Source organism: Muntiacus reevesi, chromosome 18, assembly GCF_963930625.1.
Source record: "Muntiacus reevesi chromosome 18, mMunRee1.1, whole genome shotgun sequence".
Classification (NCBI taxonomy): Eukaryota; Metazoa; Chordata; class Mammalia; order Artiodactyla; family Cervidae; genus Muntiacus; species Muntiacus reevesi.
Window position 1 is genome coordinate 54,500,017 of NC_089266.1, and position 20,063 is coordinate 54,520,079.

The window sequence follows — 20,063 nt, forward strand, 5'->3', positions numbered from 1 at the left end:
ATTGTGTATTTCACTGCTTCTTCTCATGAACTCTGTCTTGGAGCCACTGCCCTGCAAGTTCCCTTGCTCTCCTCGACTTGTTCTGGAATGTTCTTGCTTTTGTATGTGTGTTCACTGTTCCCTTCACTTGGAGTTCACTTTCCTTTCAATATCTCCTGGTTCAAATCTGAGCCATCGTTAAAAGCCAGGCCCAGTTGCCACTGCTTCACTGGGGCCTTTCCAATTCTATCATTTAACCATCCCTCCTTCTTCTCTGACCTCTAATATTGTCGTTTTAATTATCAACCCTGGTTACCTGCCATTACAGCTACTAATTCATATGCCCCCTATTTAGTATGTGCCATATCTTTAGCCTCTGAGTCCCGTAGGTCAAGGTGGCTTCTTTAGCATGTCCTACTCAGAACTGTCCGCAGTGAATGCTACACACAGAGGCGGTGCTTGCTCTGCAAGCAAGAATGAAATATTAATACTAATATTAGTCTGTAACACTCTCCATCGCCTTATCACTCTCTGTGTGAATGCCTATGGAAATAGTTCAACTTGAAAAAGTAAATGGGATGAAAAAAATCTTTTCAGCAGAAAAAACAAACATGCAAAATGTGCAGTTGATCCTCAAACAGCAGTTTGTATTTTAAGGAGAAGCAGTGACAAAAATATTTGGAATCCAGTACCTTTATATCTGGTTACTACAGCTGCGTTGACACTAAGAGGCTCTTGAAAGCTGACAGTGAGTGACGTGCTGCTGGTTACCACGAGACAAGCACTGGTTGGCACTTCAGGGGCTCCTGGGACAGAAGGAGAAACACAAGGACCTTAACACAGCAAATCCTTTTCAAACAATGTTCCTGTCTCTTCAAAGGGTATCCTGAAACACACACTATGGAGACATTTGTTTGTAGAGCCTAATAGCTTTTGCCTTTGAGCATTTTCATTAGAAGTCTCAATGGCCTTTATTTGTTGCCATCGTGGTCTTATTTGAGCATTAGAACATCTCCTGAAGGGGCAAATAATACCAGTTAAGCCTTTTCAAAGTATCTTAGAAACACAATAGAAGATTGGGCTGGACCAGTGGAGAGGAGGTCAGAAAGTGTTAGCAGGAATCAATATTTTAGGTAGAGACTACTTTCAGAAAGTCCTTTCATGTAGATCATTTCACTGGAGCCTTTTTGCAACCCTGTTGGGTAGAAAGAACGAGTAACTGCATCCACACTTTTAGGGTGAGGAAACTTCAACCCAAAGAGGCCAAATTACTGGTTCAAGAACACAGTCAAGACATAGCTAGGATGAAAGTCTGGCTTCAGATGCCCAATTCCGGGCTCTTCCCAGTATGGAGTGCTAACTTGACTTGTTCTCACACTGCCTCCGATTACATCAGGTACTATTTTTCTAAGAAAGACTTCATGGGCAAATGTCATGTCCACTAACCCCAGGTTTTAAAGGACTTGTATCACTCAGGGTAATTTTTGACACTCAGAAGATGCTTTTTAATTTAGAAAAAAAATTTAAAATGGCATCAAATTAATGATTTGATGACTCTAGTATTAATTCTAGTATTAATCTATCCTAAATGAGGTACAATGGTAAATACATTTATTGAAATAATTGCTGAAAATAATTTCAACAGTTATTGAAATGCTGTTTTCTAAAAGCATGTATTAGCATTACTAAAGGGATTGTTAATATTAAAAGCAACCTTTCATTAATGTTACTTAAGCTACTTGCTTCAAGAAAAAGGATTAGGCCTAGATTTGGTATTTAGAATACAATACTACAGAAAACAAGAATTTCTCTCCCTTTGGTGTTTATCGTGAGGCAGAGGCAGATAGTTCCCAAACTAATGAACTGACCTTTCCCTTATATTAAACATTTCAAGTCTAATTTTTTTTGTTGTTTAAATAAAATCACCTTTTGGAATAAGAGTTTAGTGTTTCACAAGTGTTCGAATTGTATATGAATTTTTATATCAGAGGTGATAGTAAGCAGTACCTTCCAATGCTAATGAGTATTATCCAGAAACAAAGCTTTTCTTAACAAAAAGAACTGGTAAAGAGAATGGAAGTGCAGACAAAAGCATAATTCATAGGTTGGTTATCCTTCTCTGTTGGCTGTATTAACTGAAGGTCAGTTTATATAAGCTGTACATAGTAGAGAGTTGAATACAGCTTAATCTTGAACTTGAAGCAGAAACTGGACACATAGGCAAACAAGTATTTTTCCACCTCCACATCTCAAAATAAAGCCACTTAGGGAATCAGACCATCCAGGTCATTAGACATTAGGGCGTAGCGGGTGGAAAGTGCTAGATGAGTGTGACACGGTGGAGGGAAGCCAACAGCACTTAAAGCCTCATGGCTGTGGTCAAAGAACCTATCAGGAGCCAGAAAATCAAGCAAGACAAAAGACCCTTTGACAGCCTCCCAGAACCCTTGCTCCAAAGAGGCTGACAACGGCCATCCGTGATCCCTCGAGTGGCAAAAAATCAGTGAAAGAAGTCCTGCTGTCTCAAACCAGGGTTCAGTCTAGTTAAATGAACAAGTCCTCTGCTTATACTCACTGGCATGTTCAAAGCCTGTTTTCATGCGCTTGTAGAGTCGGTACCTCCACTCCCAAGCTTTCAGCTGCTTCTCTTTCTCTGTGTTGTCCAGACTGAATCCTTCATTCTCCACCTGAGCAGACAGTTCACTCACCCTTTCCTGGGCTTCCTGCACCAGTGTATCAAGGTGCATAGATCGGCTTTCCAGGCTGACAACTGGGAGGAAAGAAATGGGGTGACTTACTTTTCTTTTTGGGGAGATGCTGCTTTGTTGACAGGGTATCTCAAAGTCTACTGTGAATTTTTAAAAATGCCCAGGGAAAGGGGAATCTATGTTCCTTATTAGCTATCTTACTATGACAAGGTATAATTGGTGACAAAACTATTAAATGATAAACATAGTAGTTTAAGAGATTCCCATTGCCCTCTGGCCCAAATAGCTGCCTAGCAGGGTTAATTAGAAGTCCACTGGTATGAGGCCCACTTCTATTTCATGTTGCATAGAGTTGTTTCCATGATCTTCAGAGTCACAAACACTTAGGAGCAAAAGCTTTGTAGGATTAGGAAGGTCTTAAGAAAAGTCATCCATGAGGCAAGTTGCATTCTGCTGAAGATGTGTTTTCAGTTTTTGCTGTTTTTTTTGTTTGTTTGTTTTTGGAGAACCTGATCAAATCTTCTGTTTTTATATTCTTTCCAGCTCATAGGTATTTTTCTTAGTGGTAATTTTGTTATTGTTAGTCAATTTATTTACTGCTAACAAAGTGAGAGTCGGTCAGTCATGTCCGACTCTTTGCGACACCATGGACTATACAGTCCATGGAATTCTCCAGGCCAGAATACTGGAGTGGGTAGCCTATCCCTTCACCAGGGGATCTTCCCAACCCAGGGATTGTTAACAAAGTGTTCCACTATTGCTGCCACAATAGAACTAGTGAGTCCTGATGGTTGGATGACTTGGGTGTGATCACATATTGATCTTTGATTAATTTTACCCTTTAAGTGGTCTGATTGTGTGAATGATTTCTGGAGATGCCCATGCCCAAGAGAGTAAGTTATATTACACCTCTTGCCAAGAAAGGTTGTCAGGCTTGGTTTTTTTTTTTTTAATTCAGTGTGTGATAATCTTTATTTGATTCAGATCACATTATTTACCCAACCTGCCCTGTGTGAGTGAACGTTCATGTCAGTGACAGAACATTTCAAATTCTTACGTCAGATTGGGAGTCTGCTTCTTGCTGTCCACTCATAGCACTCATGCATGTGAGGGCCTGCCTAGGGGGTCACTTGGTCACTTCAGTGGAGCCCTTCCTGGTTAGTGATAAAGAAGAAAAGAGAGCCCTAGCATGCATAGGGTAGAGGGTCACACAAATAATGAAACAGAGCAGAACCGAGTTCTGCAGATCTGTCACCAAAATGTGTTTGACACTCTCTGTGATCAAAACAATATTTCCCCCTGGTGGGTGGGAAAGATATCTAACCATTTTATTCTTCTAATTAAGAGGGAAAATATTATGAAGATAACGCAAAGTGAAAGATTTTAGGTGTACTTTGAAATGGAAATTACGTGGTTATATATTCGTATTGTCTTGTGTTCATAGGCATGTTTGCATTAATTACAGGAAATGAATACTAATTTATTATTGCCCCTGCTTACCATCAATCTAAATTTATTTACTGATGAAGTCAATGAAAAATTAGTTGAGTCTTTTTTGTTTTTTCTTTCTTTTGAAAGTTGCTGTTTAGAACACTCAGGACTGTGTTTTGCTGCAGATTTGTCATGGCTAATGCACGTTGCTGTAGCAGTCAATCATGTACTCTAAATACTGGCACACTTTTTTTAAAGCCTCAGTCATGAGCCATGACAGAAAAATAAACAAACAAATATAGAGCTAAAAAACCCTTTCACTGAGAAGCTACACTATGCAGAACCCCTTGGGAAGGCTAAAGGAGGCCAGAATAAATGATAATATAAGTGCTGTGGGTGTAGAGAAGCAATGATGGTGTATGAACACAGAGGTTCTGGAGAAAAAAAAAATACACATAAGCACACGCAGGCGCATACTCCTGTGGAAAAATTGGCAATATTAGTAGCCTCAAGGTGCAATTTCCTGAAGCAGTGAGATTGACAAGTCAGTACTAAATGCTGTTAATTTAACTAACTTCAGATTAATGGTAGAGTCTGCTATGACTGAAGCCCTCAAACACAGTCTCATTATAGCCTTGCTGGGAAGGTCCTAAATATAGGCATTGACAGTTTAAAACAAATTCGTATACATTTGTGTATTTTTAGACATAGGTTAGGCGTCAGAGTTTGTGTCACAGTTTTCAGGTTGATTAATTGACCCAGTAACTGCACCCTTTACCCACTCCCCCCACCTTCTTCCACTCCAAATTATGGACAAAATGGGGGAATTGTCCTTGCTAAGTCATTCAGTGAGCTTTTTATTGTGAGCCTGATGTTTGAATTGCATGCATGCGTCAACACTTGGGCGATAGACAGATGATTTATAAAAATAAATTTTTCTAATACTATGAAATCCCCCGTATTAATTTTTATATCCACAACAGTTATTACTGGTGTGAATTCCAGGTGGCATTTCAGATGGACAGCTTCTCTTGAGCTATGCTTGGCTCCCCCTGAAATTTTTCCTGCTTTTCCTAGCACAACACATTTTTTTTCTAGCCTTTGCCTTTATTCCTAGACTGTAGACTTGATGCTATTTTAGTTGTAGGAGTAAAAGGACTCTGAGTCTTTAAAATAAAGCATTCACCTCTTCATAGAATAACAAGAAAGATACATAGAATTTTATGGCTGAGTAAGTTTTCCAAGATGGTTTAGATACCTGTGCTTCTCAGACTGAGACACCTAACTTACAACATAGTATGGTGGTGGTATTGATGGAGTTCAGTGGGCATCTCTGAAGCCTCAAAATAAATATGTCTGTCTTTCAGGAACACTGAATTTTCCATGCAGATTTTGATGAAAGCAAATTATTTAGAAGTTAAAACTAGCCCTTCTATTATGGAGAAGAGTGGAACATATTCCTAAAAAAATGAAGATTAGAAAAGAAAGCTTATGGATCTCTTTCTCTCTTTTTTTTCCAGACTAAGTTTCCAGGTGCCCCTGGGAATATACCTACTCACTTGCTTCCGTTAGAGGTAATTTCATGCACGAGTTGAAGAGGCACTAACTGAGTCAGTGGTTTCAAACCATTTCACCAAGCAAACCTTTTATTATTTTTATCCTATGGATTTTTTAATAGTTTAATAAAACACTCTCTCTTGAAAGATTTTCTTTATTGACTGCCAAATCAGCTGACTTAAAGTAATCATTTTTCTCCCTATTAATAATGACCTATATAACTGGCAATAGAAGCATCTGTTCAGCATTAGATAATCAAGCCTAACAAACTGAGTTAATGTTTTAAGGAAAAGCAGGTAAATATGATAATCATATTAGACTGTGTAGTTTTATCTTGAGTAATGATGTGTTTGTTAAGCTTTTTGACACCTTGGAAATTGTTTGGGGAATCTCATTCCTATTTTTTCCACCCAGAATGAGAATGTTTTCAACCCCCTTATTTTTAAAGATAAACTGATATCCAGGGAGGTGGGATGATGATCCAACTTAAAAACCTTAAACTCAGTGAACTTCCTCTAAACCCAAATGGAATGTGGATCAACCTATTCTTGATGTATTGCTGTTTTCTAATTGCTATCTATTTGGCACAGGATTGGTGAGCTTATTTTGGTGGTTTGTTTGGACGTAGAAACTAGAAAGGTTAGTGTCTATTCTTTGATTAATTTTCCTGCCTGTCACTTCCCTTTTTCTTGGATTCATTCTCCTTTTACTTCTACCCTCTGGATATTTTCCTCTTGAGTCCAGAACTCCTGTATCTGTTTGCGAGGTTTGGTCTTTTCACTCTTACTGCAGTTGATCCCTTCTCCAGTCAAGCAACTATCCCTCTGTGCAGCCAGCCAGTACAATAGAGGGTCTGTGAGTGTGTGGTGAGCGGTTCGGCTGGGGCAAGACCACTTGGCGGCTCCTGAAATAGGCTCCATGCTATTGTGGTGTTTAATTATCAACAGCATTTCTACCACCCAGTGTTTCTGAGTGGGTATTTGTTCTAAGACCTGCCCAGCTAATTAACTACTGGGGTGGGAATGGGGGGAGGGGCAGGAACTTGGTGTTCAAAGAATACAATTACGGTTACTGTTTAAATCCTGAGATAAATAATAATCAGACTGAGTGAATTTTCTTCACCATCAGAATCTAACCTACTGATTGGCAAGTACTTATTAGCCTTACATTTCTTAATTTTTTCTTTTCCCTTGCAATTGGTGAATTTGGGCCGAAATTGCTTAAAGCTTGAAAATTATAAAAGAGTAAAATGTAAACTAATTTTAATTTTTTATTGACACTTTCAGAGAACGATTCATTTGGCTTACTTAAAAAAATGCATTTGCCCATTACTCATGATACGCTATTTCGTGATGTAGTGATAACTTTTCTGTTGTCATTGGTATTTCCCTGGTTTTCACTGATGAGAAACACAGGCAGTAAGATAATCATTTAAACTCAGTGGTGGAAGGCTGTTTGCCACTAGCCTTGGGCGCCTCTTCCTACAGTACCCTTGGTTCTGTATGAGTTTCTTCATGAGGGGAACTCATTGCTCACCCGTAACTGTACACGGAACACTCTCAAGTAGTACAGGCTTAAATGATTTTTATTAAACCCCTTGGTCTGTGTTATACTTAAGAGGCACACAAATATAAATCAAATGCTTGTTTTTATAAAATACCTTTGTGTTCTTCCAGCAAAAAATAAAAATCTCTTGCCCCAGATACAAATTTTCTGTTTTAACTTCCGTTCAAAAATACATTATATACTAAGTGGTGTCAATTTCAACCCTATCTGTAATTTCAAAGGAGAAAACAAGGTCACTTATGTATAAACCTTGCATTGTAGGCCAATATCCTCTGGGCAACCAAGAATAGCAGTTAATAAAATTTATCTTTGCTGATCATAAATGACAACCTTCTAACAACCTCACAACTGACTTGTTTCCAGCTAGGAACGTCAAAAGAAGTAATATAGGGGTATTAATAATTAAATGTGTTTTAATTAAAAAACTCAAAACATAAGTTGCAATTTACCTGTCTTAATAAGATTCAGGGCTCAAAATTCACCTGGGTCTCAACCTGCTGTCTTATTTTCAGGTTTTCCCAAGGACTTTGAGAGTGTGATTCCCAAAAAGTTTTAGTGATTTGGAGATTAAATATTTCATTTCAATTACTGTGAACTTTCTTCTCTTAGAACTCATTACAACTTGGACATGGGGCTCTGGAATGTTTTTCTCTGCTATTTTCAGCAGAATGTAGATTCACAAAGTCCACATTATATAGTGTAAGTTGTAATTGTTGCTCTTTAAGAAGCTAGAGCTATTGACATAGACTTTCTGCCCACGTCTCCCAAACTCCAAGGGGCAACTGAACATTATCTCTGAAACAAACACACAAAATAATTGAAGAACTTATTTAGAAAATCCAAAGCAGATTACTCAATAATGTCATAGAGGGGTTAAAGATGAAATAAGATAGCTGTAACTTCTGCTGATTTTTTAGTGCTGTCCAATAGAAATATAGTATGTCACATCATTTAAAAATTCCTAGTAGTGACATTAAAAAAGCAAAAAGAAATAAGTGAAATTAATTTTCATGATATATTTAAGTTAACTTAATAGATCCAAACATTATCATTTCAACATGGAATCAGTATAAAATTATTAATCATATATATATGGTATTTATGCCCTAAAAATTCATTGTAAATTTTACATTTAAAACACATTTTAATTTGGACTGGACACATTTCAAGTACTCAACAGTCATATGTCTATATTTGACAGTGTAGTTTTAGAACATAAAATCCTACAAACTTTAAAAAGTGCTTATATTGGACAGTGTTTTCACAGCACAGACCATACAACAGATGGGTAAAATATTTAAATTCTCTACCAGAAAATCCTGGGTTGTTTTATTTTGTTTCTGAGAGTTATATTGGCTAATAATTTATTTGATCATTTACAATGTGCCAGGGAAATGATTTAAACCTATTGCATTTAATTCTCAACAATCTTAGATAGGTAGCAGAGTAGCCAGCCTTCAAGAGACCCCCTAGAGATCTCACTGTCTTAGCATTCACACCTTGTACCGGAGTTCATCTGCACTGGGCATCAAGATCAACAAGATTCAGCAAAGGTGATAATATATCACCTCTGATATATTAGGTATTAGGTTACAAAAGAGACTGGTGCTTCCACCTAGGTTGATCTCTCTCTCTTACTTAAATAATGTCCTCTAGGGGAAGCCAATTGCCACGTCGGGGAGCAGTGCAGTGGAGAGGCCCATACAGGAAGGAACACAGGCCTGTTACCAGCAGTCACTTGAGCAAGTTTGGAAATGGATCCTCTGGCTCAAGCATGTCTTTAGAGCAGAGCAGTGGTTATGTTGGTTGAATTGAGGGATGGAAGCCTAGACAGTGAGTGTGTGCATGTGCACATGTATGTGTTGGGTTGGCCAACAAAGGTATCTTTATACTTTATGCATGTTTTAATTTTGGGAAAGGAGAATACATTCAGTGCAGGAATATTTAAAAATTAAAAATAAAAGAATGAAAGAACAGTTATCAACTCTTGAAGAGCAAGTGACTAGAACTTAGGCTATGGCCACCTGATGTCTAAAAAATTATTTGCAAATAAAAGAGGTAAATTCACTTGATATTTAGTAAAATTATTTCCTTCCAAATTAATAATATATTCATACCCTTCAAAAGAAGTAGAACTAATCTTGGGATTTATTCAGTTCAACTAATCACATATTTATCAAGTGCCTACTCTTTGATGGGGATAGAGTGACAAATGAGACAAATTTTGCTCTTTGGAGTTTACATTCTAACACAGAAGAGACAGAAAATAAGGAAATCAAAACACTGAGAAAATACTGTATAGTGATTCCGGTGCTATGCAGAAAACTAAAATAAACTGATGTGATAACAAGTGGCTTTACTTTGCAGAATAAACCCTTAAGAGCTATGTACAGCTCTCTGCCACCCAGTTCCTCTCACTCAAGCATGGAAGTCAACTGCCCAGGGAGGGTGACCTAAACCCAAGCAAGCTTGCGTGAGCTTAAACCTTTGTGATAAGTTCACTGAAATTGGGGGAGGGTATTTTTGTTACTACAGCAAAGTCTAGCCTAATAACACTTGTCTACAAAAAAATGAAATAAGTAAAATCTTGTTTAAAAAAATGGCCTCCCATGCCCAAAACAGTAGATAGAGAGAACAGTCCTTGTCTTGCATCCTTTTTCTATTTACTTCCTATCACTGCTCCCAACATCTTTAAATTGCTAAAGGAGACTAAAGATCCCCATAAACTCAAGGAAGAAAAAAAAAGAAAGAAAGAGACTTTAGACCTTGGACTTGGTGACCGAAGAAAGCCTCTCATGAAGATGTAAATTTGAACTGAAATGTTAAGAAGGAGTTGGCAATGTAATGATCAAGATTAAAAGCACTCAGTCTTTTCAAGGCTGGAGAATAGCCATACGAAGGCCCTCTAATAAGATAGTGAGGAGTGTTTAAGGAATGGAATGGAGGTGTGCGTATCACAGGTGAGGGCTGAGCAGTATGGGATAAGGTTTGAGGAGGAGCAAGTTCATAAGTCAGGGTGATGGTTTGTACACCTACTTTAATGGAGCAGACAAAAATATCTGGGGACACATTCTAGAGACCTGTTTAAGCCTTGTCCTTTACATAGTTTTAAGGGTTGAAAATCATTGTCTTTTGAGGGTGGATTTGATTTCAGGAAACCTCTCTAAATCATTGGAAGCCACGTCTGGTAAACAGGGAGGGTGATGACGCTGAGCAATGCTGTTTTGGAACAAAAATCAGGTGTGACTCTAAGCAACGAGTCAGATTTTCTCATAAACTGGCTCCGAGGACAAATCCAAAAGTGTTTAGAGCAAGGGCAGCACTGTTGAAGCAAGTGTGGGGTCTCCCATGAGGACCCCGTTACAGGATAACATTCGTGTGGATTGTAGACTTTCTGCTGTGTTTGTTTACATAAAGCCAGCCTCATTAGTTTATAGTCACACCTCTTAGACGTGCCCTGAACCGGTCCCAGCACCAGCATGGACCCTTGACTACTGCAGAAATGAGTGGTGCATCCTGACAAGGCTGCCAAATTTTGACATTGGTGTCTGCACCACACTCAAATGACAGCTACTCTGCGATTGCATTTTATGAAGTAACTGAATATAACTAATTCTGGGAGACATTTCCTAGTGCCACAGGCAGTATCCAAGGGAAAGCAAGAGAGAGGAGTTCACAATGGAATGCAGAGAGGGAGGAGAGGGGTCTGGGCAGAAGGGAGAATGCAGCTATAGGAAAGGGCAGAAAGAACAGTCTGCCATGTTATTAATCAGTGTAAAAACAAAAAGTCAGGCTATGTCTGCAAATAAAATTTCAAAACAGTGCCTGGAAAGCACAATAATGGCAGCAACAGAAGGTTCCTCACAGTGTAAATTACTGGAAGACAAAGTTTTCTTCATACACTGTGTGTGTGAGTGCACATGCATGTGTGCTAAAATTCAATATCTGTGATTCCGAACAGCATAAGACAGGTCTTAAAATTTCACCTGAAAATTTCTCAGCCCCTACTATGTGCCAGGTGTTGGGATCAAAAGATGAGTTAACATTCATGTGAGTGACCAGATTTGCATATGGTAGGTGTCCAAAAAGAACTAACTTCTTTATGATCACCGTTTATAAAGCCTATTCTGTGCTGTGCTTAGCCACTCTGTTGTGTCCGACTCTTTGCCCGCCAGGCTCCTCTGTCCATGGGGAGAGCCTAAATGATGCCCAATAGGTAGCAACCTCAGAAAGGCAAGGACCTCACTGATGACTCAGTAAACGCCTCTGGAGACTGTGGGAGTGTGAATCAAAGGTGAGGAGGGCAGGGTATGAGTTGGAATAAGGGTGGGGTCTATGACAGGGGACTTTCAGATATGGAGCAAGTCTTTCTCAGATAGCAGTTGTTCAACTGAGTCTGTGTTATAGCAAGTGGGATACTGAATGGGTGAAAAAAATCAAAAGTATAGTCCCAAGGTATCCTGAAGTACTTCTGTACATTAGTTTTCCTAGGTCTGGTCCTTTGAGATTCTGGGCCTGTTTCCTAAGCTCGGCACACCTATGTGGGATTCTAATTCAATAATGGCTGATGTTTTCTTCTAGAAGGAATGAATATTACTTTGTGCTGCTAACCTAAAGGTGGGAGGAACAGAAAAAAGTTGCCAAATAAAGACAGTTGATTCATCTAATGAGCAGGCTGAAGTTCCGTATATATTTAACCTTGGGGCCGTGTGCAAATTTGGGTGGTCGCTTCTGGCACTTCCCTTACGAATAAGGAAATGTACATGTCTGGATTTCAAGCCATGTTTATTAAGAACAGCTCCATATCACTGTATGCTTTGAGGGGTTAAAACCTGGACGACATGCCTGACCAATGGCTTAGGAGGTTAAGTCCCCAAACGTATCTGTGTTTCAAATACAGAGGACTTTCTTCTGAATTATGTCGAAATCTTTTGTTGGCATAGTGAAAAGAGTATTGGGTTGTTTTCAGAAGGGAACACACAGGGGAAGGGAAGACAGAAATTTTACCCTATTGGAAATCCTGAAATATTTGACAAGCATTAGAAGACAAACAGATGGAGAAGAGTTAGGGAAGGAAGGAAATGAATATCCACATTGTGTCAGAAAGTGGGCTAATACTTTTCTACAAATACCTAAAGCATTTAATACCAAATATTAAATACATTTAATACTCAATACCAAAGCATTTAATACAGAAGATCTGGGTTCAAATTGTGGGTCCACCACTTATTAGCTTTGGAGCACTGGATAAATTATTTGCTTTTCATTATTTCAGGAAGCTCTCATCTCACAAACCAGTGGTCAGGATCAAATGTAAGCAAAAGCATTTTCACAATGTGTAAAATACTCTAAGAACTTAAGACCTCATTGTTATTATTATTATTATTATTATTACTCTTCTCTCCTGCCTCTACTGCTTCTGTGGAACAGTTTGCAGCAGATGCTTGCTTACCTGGTTCTGGCTGCCAGACTGTTTTTCTCATGGACTGACTCACACTCATGCACAGAAGCAATTTGATTTCTTTTGTACTTGATATATAAAGTGAATTAAAAATCCCTGAAAACAGATTGTGTTCTTCTATCCTGCTATTTTCCAGCAGAAATGGCATCTCAGTGCACAGAACAGAACAAAGGAATTTTAGCAAATAGCAAAAAGGGAAAGGGAAAGAGAAAGGGGCCTAGGGACCATAGCCTTCCATACTGGTTACTTGGAAAGACAGCAAATTTGCACAGCAGGACCCCAGGTATGGTATCCCACACACTTGAACTTCAGTCTTTGACAGCCTTATTCATTTGCTTGATGGGTGACCTTTGGTCAGTCACATAACCTCTCAGAATCACAAATTCCTCTTCTTCAAAATGGAGTTAATAACATTATCCTGAAGGGCCAGTGTGAAAACTGGAGATAATGCATGTGGAGATTTCATAGGCCCTCAATCAGTTGTCCTTTGCTGTTTTTACACATGTGGGAGTCTATGCACGATCTTGTCTCTTTAACATTTTGGGTGGCCGAGGTGAGTTAGGTGTTATATTTCCCAGAGGCTAAAACCTGGGTTTCTCTCTCACTATCCTTTACAACTTTGTGATGACAATGTGGTTATCATCCCACAGGGAATGAGGAAAAACCAGGGATCTTTTCAATGAATTTTCTTTTGGTTTAACTAGATATTTAGTACTTGGGCTCTTTTATGGAGATTTAATTATGCACAAAGGGGATTGGGGGGGATTGGGAGTCTTACTGGTTTCGTGGAAAATGCAGACATTTTTTGTAGCGTCTCAGGTAAGTAAGAGTAATGTTTCATCCAGCACAGTGCAGGCACCATCTGGATGAATGGTCTCCTTGTTCCTATAGAATGGGGCTCAGTCTGCATTCTCTATGTTCAGACCCCTTGATTCTCTCCCCACTGCTCTCTCACTGGATCTTTGGGACAGACATTATTGCAACATAAATTGGAAGGCAGCAAATAAACCTTTCTCATTTCTTCCATCCTTATTTGCCCATCCATCCAAATCCTCCAGTTCCACTAAAAAGAAGCGGCACTTTGACGAAGGAGCTCTTACTGAAGAGCCCCATGCTACTGAACCCAAGTCCTCATTCTTTTGGACATGGGTGTGGTGAGCTTAGCATTTTTAAAAGAAAGAGTTTTCTGATACAAGGATCTGCCTCTGTACCTAGTCTTTGGGTGGCGGGGTTTTATGAAATTTAGGAGCATAGATGTGACCTCTAATTATATATTTGTTGCTTCTCTTTCAGCCTTCTGGGTCTCACCACTTGGAAGTGAGTGAATCAGTATTAGTGAAACTAACAATTTGATGAGTTTACTTTTTTCTTTTAGGAAACATAAAAACTGTGGCTCAGAGCCACTGTGGTCTTTGGGTCAGAGAGTTTGCACCTAGGGGAATGTGAGTGCCTACCTCAGAATGTTGTGTGAGGATTAAAGGAGTCAATACATGTAAAGTGCTCAGAATAGTGGCTGGCACAGGGCAAGGGCTGTGTGATTTTATCCCATCCACTCCTGGGCAGGGTCAATGGCCCAGAGCAGCTCCCTTGGCAAGTACTATCAGCTCTACTTCAAAATACATTCAGAAAGAAGCCATTCACAAAAGATCACATATTGAATGATCCCATTTATGTCAAATGTCCAGAATAGACAAATCTATAGAAACAGAAAGTAGTTGTCCAGGGCTGAGGAGTGGGCAGGTGGGGGTGTGATAGCTGAAGGGTATGGGATTTCTTTTGGGGTAATGAAAATGGTCTAAAATTGATTGTGGTGATGGTTGCACAAGCCAGTGCTTATACTAAAAATCTTTGAATTATACATGATAAGTGGGTGAATTGTATGGCATGTAAATTATATTTCAATAAAGCTGTTAAAAAATACATCCAGAATTCCACCCCTGCTCACTATCAATGTCACTACTGTGCTAATCCAAGCAACTGGCATCTGTCACCTGGACCATTAGAATGGCCTCCTAGCTGGTTTTTACAATTTCACAATTGCTCTCATCACTGTGTCTTCTCCTCAGAGCACGGTAGTGATCTTTTAACATGTAAAGCAGAATGTCTTTCTTTTCTTTGCCACGTCATGTGGCTTGCAGGATCTTCGTTCCCTGACCAGGGATTGAACCTGGGCTCTGGCAGTGAAAGTGAGGAGTGCTAACCATTGGACTGCCAGGGGATTCCCCAGAATGTGTCTTTCATCAGTTTAAACCGTTTCACTGTGTCTCTATCACACATACAATCAAAGTGAAGCATCTCGCCGTGGCCTCTCTAATCCTGAACCATCTGGTCCTGGTGACGTGTCCCTTAGCCATCACTCCCCCTGTGTTCATTTTGTTTTAGCCACTCTGACCTTCTTGTTCTTCAGAAACATGGCAATCTCATTACTGCCTGCCTCAGAACCTTTCTACCTGCCCTTCACTCTGCCTAGAATTAGCCCCCAGATCTTCTCATGGACCATTCCTTGATCTCATCTAGGACTAGGAGCAAGTGTCACTATATCAGAGAGACTATTAAAATAGTGTCACTCTACCAATCTCTACCCAGTCATTCACTTTATTTCTTCATGGTGTTTATCACTATTTGAATTTATATTTTATTTATTTTCTGGCTTGTTGGAAATCTCCTCCACTGGAATATAAGTTCTATAAGTGCAAAGATTTTTATCTTGCTCACCACTGCGTTCCAAGTACTTAGAATGTGCCCTTTCCTTGGTGTTTGTTGATTAAGTGAATAAATGAGTGGAGTCACCATATTGATTGTGAATAGAAAGACACTAACATGCACATGCTCATTCTTTTCCCTGTCTCATTCTTTTCTCTATGTATACTTCCTTATACAGAGAATAAAGAAACTATAGCCTTATTTGGGGTATTTCACATATCTTAGAGCTTGCGTTCAATTCTTAAGAGGAAGTTCTTTTGAGGTTCCTGTTCAATACCACTCCATATAGTCTATATAAAATGTAACTGGATGTTTAGACATATAAACACTGTCACTATTTGCATGAAAACATGTAAAGGATTTCAAAGCCTATGGTTAGTCAATCATTCTTTCTAATGACCAGTAATGACTACTTCAGTGGGATGAAACTGTGCCCTTAATAGTATGTGTTTTATTCTCAGGTTTACTTACAGTGTGGGCTTTCTCGGGCCCCCGTCTTCAGAAGAACCCTAGCAATGGGTGCATTGTTAGTCATGATGGCGATATCCAGAGGTGTCAACCCCTCACTGTTAGGTGTGTTGAGATCTAGTTCCTCTGGTGTGTACTGATACAGGAGGATCTGCACGGCATCTATGTCTTGCTGTTCAACTGCTTCAAACATGGCTTCATTGCCCTGGAAGTTCTGGAGAAGAAGGAAGTAGGTTAGCACAGTTTCATACACCAGCTTGTCTTCATGGCCTAGCTGTTGTAGATTTCGGGGACTTCTTCAGGGACTACATTTTCACTTATGAGTGGTATGATGGTGGTGGTGGTTTCGTCACCAAGTCCTGTCCGATTCTTGCTACCCCATGGAATGCAGCCTACCAGACTCCTATGTCCATGGGATTTCCAAGGCAAGAATACTGGAGTGGGTAGCCATCTCCTTCTCCAGGGGATCTTCCTGACCCAGGAACTGAACCTGGGTTTCCTGCATTGCAGGCAGATTCTTTACCGACTGAGCCACCACAGAAGCCCTTTTACTCCACGGTCTCTAAAGCAAACACTGTTGGGCCCTCCCTCCATCTTTCTAATGAGCATTGAAAAGATCTGTACATGTAGATGCATGGAGACAATTCAGTATACAGTCTATAGATAAGAGCAGATATCAGTTTTTCTCAAACCAGTCTTCTGTGGAATACTGTTCAGGAGGCCATCATGAGGTGTTCTATGAAGAAAGTAGCATGTGATCAAATGAATTTGGTCAATGTTAGATAAAATCAAGTTATTGCATTATTTTACTATAAGACCTCTCAAGGTCTTTGCTAATTTTTTAAATAAATTACATTACATAATTTTCTGTATATTATTATATTTTTAACATCTTTTTAAAAATAATTTTATTTTATGCTTTGGCCACCTGATGCAAAGAACTGACTCATTGGAAAAGACCCTGATGCTGGGAAAGATTGAAGGCAGGAAGAGAAGGGGGCGACGGAGAATGAGATGGTTGGATGGCATCACCAAATCCATGGACGTGAGTTTGAGTAAGCCTCAGGAGTTGGTGATGGGACAGGGAAGCCTAGTGTGCTACAGTCCATGGGGTTGCAAAGAATCAGACATGACTGAGCAACTGAACTGGGCTGAACATAATTTTCTGTATATTATTATGTTTTAATGTATTTTAAAAAATAATTTTATTTTATTTTTGGCTGTGCTGGGCCCTTGTTGCTGCATGGGATTTTTCCTAGCTGTGTTGCTGTAGGGGCTCCTCTCTAGTCGTGGTGCATAAGCTTCTCATTGCAGAGGATTCACTTGTTGTGGAGCACGGGCTCTAGGGCACACGGACTTCAGTAATTGTGGCTTGTGGACTCAGTAGTTGAGGCTTGCTGGCTCTAGAGCATGGGCTCAACAGCTATGGTGCATGGACTTAGTTGCTCTGTGGCAAGTAGAATTTTCCCGGATCAGGGATAGAACCTGTGTCTTGTGCGTTGGCAGGCAGATCCTTTGCCCCTGAGCTTCTAGAGAAGTCCCAAGGCCTTTACTAATTTTAATATGCAATTGTGACCCTCTCATAGGTGAGGAATATGACGTGTTTCAAATAATTTTTTTCACAGAACATATTTTTCATTCTATTTGTTTTAACTGTCCTGGAATAATGTTCTACAAAACATAGTATGGGAAATGCTGGCATAGATAACATAGCATGGGTAACGTAAATTATGACTGGCTAGGAATTGAGAGTACATGCCCTTTCTCTGTTATCCCCTCCTTTTCCATCCCCATGTCTGGACTGTTGCTCAGACTGCACCCAGGCCTACCTGTTTCTTGTCTTACTCTCCTCCATCACTACTCCATACAAGAGTAATCTTTCTAAAATTTACAATGCTACATGTCCCTTCGCTATTTACAAATTTCTAATAGGTCCATACTCTGCAGTATGGTATGGTCGGCAGACTGACTCCCTAACTCCTTTGTACTAACCTCTATTATGCTTTCTCAACCTGGAGTCATAGTCACTGAATACCTCGAATTTCTGAAACCTCAGATGAGGGAATCAAGAGGTAGTGTTCAGGGAAGGTTTCAGTGGATTAGGTAACAAACTTCTTTGCTGCCTGAGAGGGCCAAAATTTCAATATTCACAGGATACAAATCACTTATAGAAAAAAAATAGCTAGAGACAATATATTTCCTTTGAAAGTTTCTTTCAGAATATTAATAGTAATAAACAAAGGAGAAAACCTTTAGAATTCTCTCAAATATGTATTTTTATAGCTCATGGGAGAAGAGCAACACACATACTATTCATACATTTATCTGGTATCTTCTCCAGGAATTGCCCGATGGTTAAACATGTTAAACTGCCAGTGGTCCTGACCTAGCATATGGGTTGTCTGATTAAACCTTTAGTAACCAAATACTAAGGTTGGCAGGTTTTATTTTTAGTCTCATCAAAAATCTATTTTTTCCATCAAAGGCTGCAGGCCAACTTAACTGAGTGCATAACACATGAATGAAATTTGAGGAAAACACAAAGTTATTATGCGAATGCTTGTTTTGACAATGGGGACCCAAGGGATGGAGCTATTTGGTAGGCAGTTCTCTTTGCCACATGGCAGTCTGCTGATTGGAAAAGTGTTTTGTCGACAATCTGCTCAGCTGAAGAGCCTCTGAGGCTTAGGCCATAGCTTAACCAAGTCCTCCTAGAAGATGTGTTTGAAATGAGAAAAATTAGAAACCAAAATGCAAAGTTAATATGCTTCCCTCTCCAAACAACACAGTTGTGATTTGCTTGTGATTCTTAGTATGTCTAATTTCTCCTGTGCCATCGTATTTGCTCTCACTCTTAAGTCATTTCCTTCTCCATGCGCTGTTGGTGAACTCCAGTATGCTTCTGTCTGGGAAGGCTAGGGCTCATTTCTGTTTTCAGCCCAAACAAATGGTGCCATAAACCCCTGCATAGACACCCTTCCTGATCATGTTAATGTTACGCTCTCAGCTTTTACCGAGGGGCAATATAAGAACCTCCTATATGAGAATGTCTATAACATCCCCAGCACTACTCTTTATTCTCCATTACATAATTCACTGTATCTTACAAAGGCCAGAGGACTTAGCAACAGGAAGAAATCATTTGGTATGCTTTCAGTTATTAGCTAATGGAATGCCATTACCAGTTGTTCTTCCCTTTCTGCTTTGACTGACTGGGAACTCAGAGGTAAATGTAATGATAAATTTCAGGTATTGTGTTTGCCTAGATTTTTGGTATATCGATTTCTCTTTCTAACCTCACTATTTTCTTTTTCTGGTTTTTTTTTTCTTTCTTTCTTTGTCCCTCTCCCACTCCTTTGCTGTCCCCCACTATTATCATTGCTATCGATTTATTTACCATTATATATTTAGAATATTGTTCAGTATTTGAATGAACACTGGGTCTCCCTAGAAAGCCTATTTGATCTCAAACTCTTTATTTGTCAACTGCTCTTCTGGGAGTTCTGTGGTGAATTAGAGAAAGAAAAACTAAGGGAAAATAAAGGAAAGGAAATTAAGAAAAAGAAAGGGAAAATCTCCTAGTCATTCTAACATTGGCTAGCATATATATGTGCAGTTCTTGTCTTACTTGACTTTCAGCATTTATAAACTTGCAAACATCAGGTTCTGAAGTTAATGAGGATCATCTTAAAATCTCCTTAAATCCAAACACAACTGCACAAATCAAACCAAGATGGGAATAAAAAGAGTTTTATTACCACCGAAGTCTTTCTGAGACTCAGCCGGTCAGTTCTTGTCCTAAAATAGGCCTCATCAAATGAAGAGTGGCTGCCTTTCAGCTTCTCTGAGAGGTTCCGGTACAGGCGTTTGGCAGCATTGGGAGACGAAGGGGCGCTGTGCTTTTTTGACTGAGAAAGATGTAAATTCTGCATTTGTTGGGTCATTTTCACACGACAGTTCCTAGGAGGAGAAAAATCTAATGTTATAATAATTTACATAGTGTAATTATAAGTTGACAAAGAATTTTATCATCTCCAGTAGCCATCTGGAATCGTAATAAGATATTATAGCTGGAAGGGACCTTAGAGATCATCAGATCCAGTCTTTTCACCTTATAGATGAGAAAGCTGCAACCCCGGGAAGGGAAACAGCTTGTTTATGGCCATACAGCTAATTGGTGACAAGAATGA

The 20,063-nt window shown here is 39.4% G+C and overlaps 1 protein-coding gene across 1 annotated transcript in view; it reads right to left on the reverse strand.

Moving 5' to 3' along the window:
• Positions 1-19,832, reverse strand: part of ANKFN1 (ankyrin repeat and fibronectin type III domain containing 1) — a 157,996-nt gene extending 138,164 nt beyond the window's left edge. The window contains exons 1-4 of the mRNA XM_065910764.1: positions 19,632-19,832; positions 15,877-16,087; positions 2,555-2,749; positions 672-785 (exon numbers count right to left, since the gene is read on the reverse strand). Of these exons, the coding sequence (XP_065766836.1) occupies positions 672-785; positions 2,555-2,749; positions 15,877-16,087; positions 19,632-19,817 (706 nt within the window). The 5' untranslated portion in view covers positions 19,818-19,832. The remainder of the gene's footprint in view (positions 1-671; positions 786-2,554; positions 2,750-15,876; positions 16,088-19,631) is intronic.
• Between the last annotated feature and the right edge of the window lie 231 nt (positions 19,833-20,063).